We start from the raw sequence: 7,475 nt of genomic DNA on the forward strand, positions 1-7,475 counted from the left end.
ACAATCAAATGTAATTGGGTAATTAGGCTATTGCCTTGGATTTCAACAACCTCTTCCAAACGTTTATTCAGTAGAGTAAGTAACAGGCATGTGCATTAAACATTACATCATTCATACTAAATATTTCGGACTGAAGTATGATGCTAATGTTACTAACATTGATTGAGTAGACTAAGTAGCGGGTGTGAGCATAAAATGTTACATCATTCATGACTTTGGTTCTAGCTATTCGATTTTAAAATGGTTCTGATTTTCGTCAAAGATGTTTTCGCATAAAACATCTTTCATGCATACAAGGTATACATGTGGTTTTTTTTGATGCAGAGGAAGCAGTATTAGTGGTGTGCTCATGGTAAGTGAGATTCAAAGTTTAGCTAATCCTTAAAAGAGATATGTGAACCTGTCTGGAAATCTGAGTGTCTTCAAAAATAAGCATAGGAGCAATAGACTGTGTTTTGCAAGAATAAGACAGGACTGAGTTTTAGAGGTATTGAAGTTAACTAAGTTTTCTTTGTCTCAATGGAGAAATGCCCAGAGATTGGCATTTAAGGAATTTGTGGGTGGATATTTGAGAAGTTGAAGTGCTTGTACATGGCTAGGTTTCTCTAACTGGAAAAGTGGTGGTATTGCATGGATGATGAGAGTCATCCACCACCTAATATTTTCTAGTGACACAGATGGCAACATTCCTTTGTGTGATCTGAATGTGCACCTTGACCCCACTTTTATTCACATATGGATTAGATTTCCAGTCAGTGGAAGAAGGTAATTCGTATACAAAAGGAAAGGAGGGGGAGAAAGAACTGAACCTTAGGGAGTATCAGCATTAGTGGAAAAATTAGAAGACGGCCATCAAACATCTTCAATGAGCAGACAGAAAGGAGCTTTCTTAGCATCAAGAGCGTTCAAAATTCTTCTGATATCCTTTTGTACATGGCTAGGTTTCTCTAAGTGATGCAGTATTACCCCACTCAGGAGGCACTGAGTGGGGTAATATTGCATCAAGTGTATAGTCCTTTGATATGACTATATTCAAAATGGGTATTATAGGGGGCATTTACCAGGATAATTGCTACAAAACATTAAAAAAAAAAGTATGATGCTAATAAGTCTGATTTATTTTTAGCTGAGCATGCAATACAGCCATCAGGTTGTAATAGAGGTGGGAGTATAGGTGGACAGAAGTTGTGGCCAATAGTTTTGGCAAGAGCTCAGAATGCTCAATTTCCTTTTGGACAAGACAAGTTTTCTGCTCTTAGCCTCTTCAAATTGAGTTTGGATTGTTTTATAATTTTTGCAAGCTTTAGTGTAAGCAGAAAAAGATGCTGGAAATTTGGGATAAAAGTCAATTATAGTATGCTACATTCTTATGTTGTTCAGGTTTTGCACATTTATTGGGAAACCAAGGTTAAATAAAGAACAAGATTTCAGAGTGGAACTCAGAATAAAGAACTTCATCCCCACAAGAATAATTTCACTGTCACTATCTGAGCAAGCATTGGGATTATAAGATTTAAAACATTAATTCAACAAAGGAAAGAGGAAATAAATCAAGTATATCATCCCAATTCTCATTTTTATAGTGGCTGATGATTATTATTATTATTAGTAGTAGTAGCCATACGGTGCAAGGAAGCCCTCAGTGTCCAGAATCTGCTGTGACAGAAAGAATAAATAAAGCAGTCCGGTAGCTTGTGAGATTTGGAGGAGTGAGGAGCCAGTTGTGTTTTAATCAAGTTAATACACAACTACCTAAATTGGGTTCCAAAGCATGGGGTATAAAGACACTTAACCTGATAAATAAATAGTAATAAATCCCAATTTTCACAATGAGGCTTATGCTGAATCAGCCAAAAAAAAAAAAATTTCTGAATTACCTTGAGAGAGAGAGAGAGAGAGAGAGAGAGGACAAAGGTCAGAAATAGAAGGGAATCACCAAGAAAGAGAAGAATGATGATATCCAGCTCAGGACCCTAGGTGTACCAAACCCATACTCACCAGACATCAATCCCTGGGGTTATATGAAGTTGGAGAAGAGACCATCACCAGGTTGGGATCTGTGTGTAGTGGACCACTAATATTGACCATGTACTTTAAAGGATTGTTGGGGAGGAAAAGATCAAGAGTGTTGGTTAGGACTGTCTGGTATTTCTGGTAAGTGAATGAAAAAGCTGTGTAAGATCATTAGTAATTGTGAAAGCTTCAGCTTATTTATCATCACTGGATTTGTGGAACTAGAAAAGCTAAGCCAGCTATAGTTGTGAACATTAAAATCAACAAGAAAAAAAAGGAAGTCAGAGATCTGAGTTATTAGTTGAGTTGTGAGAATGATAGAGACAACAGATGAATTTTACAGAATGGTTTAGAGAGATTTAAACCAGAGAAGATCAGAAAGAGGAGATTCCAAATTAGGAAGTCTGAGATGAAATTACTGAGAGGCAACTGTTAATTGAGATTCTATTAGAAAAAGTAAGTGACAGATTGTAGGTGAAAATGGACATCATTGAGATTGGACCTTAGACTACATATATTTGTGAAATGAAATGAATTTTTGGCTCTGTTTTGGAAATTTTTTCCTGTTAGTTTTTTAATATGCACTCAGAAGAGAAAGTAAAAGTAGAGTGAATTATTGAAATTTTTGAGCAAGACATATATACAACAAGGATATCCAGCTCCCCTGATGCAAAATGGCCTTGACAGTGCCCTAGTCACTAGTTGGCAAAATGGAGGCAGTGAGATTATACACAAGCTGATCTGTTATGCCGCTTAGAGAGTTACCCTTAGTCACGGTCCAGTTAGCAATCTAGTGGATGGCATGCAAAAATCATTAGTATTAGTAGAGGCATACGATGCAAGAAAGCAAGCTTATGCAGCATCAGCCAAAAAAAAAAAAAAAACCCTCCCATTTCATCCCTCCATTCACTTCAAATGCCTGTCCAGCTAAACCTTAAATTTATTTAGGCTATTAACTTCCACAACAAAAGATGGAAATCTGTTCCACCAATCAACTACCCGCTGGCTAAAGGCAAATTTACACACATCTTTTCTACAACTATCTTTCCTCTAATTGAAACTGTGTCCCCTCAGGTTTTTAGTCTGAGCAAGTGGAAGAATCCCATCAGCATTCAGCTTTCTCAACCCATTCAAGGCCTTATACACCTCAATCAGATCACCTCGGAGGTGCCTACTATCCAGGTGCTGCAATTTGCATTTCTTGGTAAGAGCACCCCTTTGTTGCCCTTCTTTGTACTTGTTCTAGAAATTCTACATCCTTCCTAAAATGAGGCCTCCAGCCTGTACACAGTACTCTAGGCGTGGCCTGAACCATTGCCTTGTATAATGGGGATAATCACCTTCCTGTCCCTGCTAGCAAAATTCCTATATATCATTGACAAGACTCCATGACCTGCCCTGGCAGCCCATCTATACTGCTCAGCAAACAAAAATGGAAACAAAAGAGTACAGTGGATAAGATAATAAAAAAAAATTGGGGAATTTTAATAAAAGAAAAAAACAGTGATAAAATGGAACAAAAAGACCAAAAACATTATTAATTTTAATATATCATACAAACTGCTACTTTTTTAAATAGTAAGTACAAATAACTTTATTTGTTTTTATTTATTAAGTATAACAATGAAATACATAACCAAGCCATGACATTTTTCTTCTTTTAAAGGAAATAAGTTATGCCTTTCACATGTTTTGTGTGAGTGGATGGTTTGCTAGAGGTGCTTCTTGTTATGAAATTTTTACTTTATTATGATGGATTGAGTATTATTACTAATATTTGAATATAACATACTTTATTTTTCACTTCACAGAGTATTACATCAGCATATGCAGAAGTTATCACGAGTTATTACTCCTACTCATAAGGATCTTCGAATACCAAAGGCAAGTTGTCCAATCTATTAAATTTCTGTTTAATTATTTAAAAGGAAAAATTATTAATCATCTGCAAAATAAAGTAGTAATACTGAGGACTCTTGTCTTAAAAGGAATTGGAAGACCAACAGAATTTCAATATAAGTAAGTTGAAATCTTCCTTGAAAGGTTATCATAGCAGTCCCTCATCTTAAACAAATAACAGTCTAGCCTTTTGGTTAAGTTTATTCAAGAAAGAACAAACATCACAAGAGACTTATGTGATAACCTGTCAAGGATTTCTTCAGTATTGAGATTATAGAACTACTTATGGCATTTAAAATTTTTTCAGCTGGCAAAATATCTCTTAAAATTAGTGTTTCTCTAGAAGGATAAATAGATCTCAATATTAATAATTTATTTCTTAGCACTTTTGACTTTTTCTCTATTAAATATTCAAAGTTTCATCTTTGTATCATGGAAAACTTCCCAGAGGAAGACCTTTTCCTCCATTCCTCTTCCCCCCCCCCCCCAGCTGGTGCAGCAAAAGTCTGTGGCCTCTTTGCACTATATGACTATTGCTATAAAAACATTACCAACAGGCACAATGCTCAGGTAACCATGGAGGCTTGTGTTTACTCCAACCCACCCACTTTGCGTGTATTCCAGATATGGTCCCCCATACTTCCTATGACTGCTTATTTCCTAAAATGGAAAACCATTTGAAGGGAAGCACTTGAGGACAAATGATCACATTATTTATGCAGCCTAGGTGTTTATTTATACATAAAGAGTTTAGAAAAGATGGGGTAATATTGAATCAAGTGTATAGTCCTTTGATATGACTATATTTGAAAAAAAAGTTTATTCATTTTCAGATTGCTGCATTCTTTTTATGGAAGGCCACAAACCATTCTAATACCCCTTTTTATATGTATTTTAAGACATTTTAGAAAACACTTTTAACAACCATATTGGTTAATTCCTCTGTTCAGCTTTTATTTCTCCCTCCATCTTCAGTGCAGATATTGAATTATTTGCATAGTTAGGTTACAAACCACTATGGTTAGTAAAAAAAGAATTGCAGGATTCACAGACCAAACAGATGAAAAGAACTAATTTGGGCAGGTTTGTGTTGTAATTTTTTTTTTATTTTTTTTGTTAATATGTATTGTATGCCAAAATTGTAGGAAGCTTGATATAGTTGTAAAGGGTGAAAGTTAATGGCAAGTCCACTTTTATTTATTGATACTAACTTTTTATCTTAGGCAAGTAATGGCACCTTTTCTTTGATTTCTGTTGAAAATTTTATGGCTGATAGTTAACTTTATATTATTAACTGTTAAATTTCAAATGGTTATAAGTCTAAAGGTGGAATTTGTGTTTACCTCATGGTTTAAATACCTTTCTCTCTTTTTTTGGCTAGATATATCATCATGAATGTCCTTGGCCTTCTGCTCAAGCTGAACTTTTTACTATAAATGCATATAAGGTAAAATTTTTTTTTCTTTAAAAAAGAATTGAATCCTGGTGTTATTAAAGATATTATCATTGTGAACCGAATAGTTGTTACAATTTTTTTTTATCAATTTAGTTATGTGTTATTAATATCTTATTTTACTTATATAATTGAAAATATAACAAACTAATTATGCAAACTATCTCATAAAATGTATCCTTAATTTTTCATTGCAAGTCAAGTAATATGTAATAGTTAATATGGGAAGAGAAGTATGCACTCCACAAGAAAAGACAGAAATTATTTTCTTACATGCTTTTAGCCATAGTGAAATAGATGAAAACAGCTATAGAAACTTTATTCATCTTCCAGAAGGTTTTACACTTGGGGAATAGCAAATCCAATATAACCTATACACTCAGTGGGGTTGAATTAAGAAATTAGAGGAAGAAATGGATTTAGGAAGTATAATGCTGTTGGACATGAAGTTTTCTGAGCAAAGTAGACAGGTTGCAAGGAAGCCCATTATGGCCTGTTGATGATTTATTGAACATTTGCAGGAATAGGGAAAACATAATCCTACTATATAAGGCATTTGTAAGACCACATTTGGAATACTGTGTTTAAGTATGGAGACTACACCTAAAAAGGCACTGAGCTTCTTGTAAGGGTCCAAAGACAGGCAACTTGCCTGGTGAGATCAGCAAAAGGGCATACATGTGACGAAATACTGTGCATATGTGGGCAAGAGAGCTTTGGAAACTGACATCTTGGAGGTGTGATTAAGTTGTATAAAGCTCTTACAGGTGAAAGTAAAATGAATGAGGATGAAATTTTCACTTTTAATAAATGATTACAGAATGTGCTAGTCCCGTAGAAAGTAGCTTTACAAGTTAAGTTTTATTTTTTCAGGGATATGGGGAATATGTTTTATGAAAAGGATAGGAGGAAAGAGCCAGTATATGTCTCTCTCTCTCTCTCTCTCTCTCTCTCTCTCTCTCTCTCTCTCTCTCTCTCTCTCTCTCTCTCTCTCTCCTCTCTCTCTCTCTCTCTCTCTCTCTCTCTCTCTCTCTCTCTCTCTCTCTCTCTCTCTCTCTCTCTCTCTCTGTGTGTGTGTGTGTGTGTGTGTGTGTGTGTGTGTGTGTGTGTGTGTGTGTGTGTGTGTGTGTGTGTGTGTGTGTGTGAGTGAGTGAGTGAGTGAGTGAAATGAATGAAATACAAATAGAATTCCAGTACAATGAAAGAAATCTAAAACCAATAATATAGTAATGAAGAGGGAAGGTGGGGAGGGAGAATAATTGATAAACTTTTTATTTTGAAAACAAAAGGTTTCTTGATTGTTAAATTTTAATTTTTAAATTTTATCATTTGAATTTTATTATTTTTAAATTGTAATTATTAAAAAAATAATATTACATTTAATAAGCATTGGAGACCATTAGATTCTTTAGAATTGTGCTTGGTATACTTTTGGAGAAGATGCTGTGTCATTCAAAGACTTTTTAGTGTTCAGAAAGTTTAAAGACTGCTGCTTACCTACTGAAACATTTGATTGTCCCTGTGGCTGCTTTTAAATTTGAAATCCAATGATTTAATTGCTCATGTTCATGATCTGATTGGATTGACATTTAACTATCCACAAAAGTACTAGTCAAATTGGCATTTCTTAAGGGAGATTTTAACACAAGATTTGGAAATGTGGCATGTTTCAGCCAAGTTTGTACTTCACATCCTTGCAGAGCACCAATTTCTTGCATGTTAGGATCTTCATCAGTGTGCTGCTGCTGCTGCCCCATGTTTTGTTTCTTCCATCATTACTGGTAATGAACTGTGGGTGTGTGACTGTGACCTGAAAACAAAATGTCCAGTCATCTCTCGGTGGAAGACTCTGTCTTCTCCAAGGCCCAAAAAGAGCAAGACAATCCTGATTAAATGTAAAGACAAATATTACAGCAGTTATGTGGTGATGGCATGATGCTGTTCAGATAAAATGGTAAGAAAAGTGGGCTTTGGGGAATTGGTGTTTGCATGATGACAGTTCTCCCCTGTTCACTGTGGTGCCCCATCCACCATACTCATCGGATTTAGCTCCATATGCCTCCTTCCCCAAGTTTAAAGTTCCCTTGTAAAGTTTTTAATTTGCAGTGAC

General features: G+C 35.3%; 1 protein-coding gene across 6 annotated transcripts in view; it reads left to right on the forward strand.

Moving 5' to 3' along the window:
• Window positions 1–7,475, forward strand: part of Gapvd1 (GTPase activating protein and VPS9 domains 1) — a 442,880-nt gene that overhangs the window by 432,398 nt on the left and 3,007 nt on the right. For all 6 annotated transcript variants that reach the window (XM_090389457.1, XM_090389454.1, XM_090389464.1 and 3 more), the window contains 2 exons: window positions 3,825–3,897; window positions 5,294–5,359. In XM_090389457.1, coding sequence (XP_090245583.1) covers window positions 3,825–3,897; window positions 5,294–5,359 — 139 coding nt within the window. The remainder of the gene's footprint in view (window positions 1–3,824; window positions 3,898–5,293; window positions 5,360–7,475) is intronic.

This window comes from Mastigoproctus giganteus, chromosome 2 (genome assembly GCF_048544385.1).
Source record: "Mastigoproctus giganteus isolate SK-2022 chromosome 2, ASM4854438v1, whole genome shotgun sequence".
In the NCBI taxonomy this organism is placed as follows: Eukaryota; Metazoa; Arthropoda; class Arachnida; order Uropygi; family Thelyphonidae; genus Mastigoproctus; species Mastigoproctus giganteus.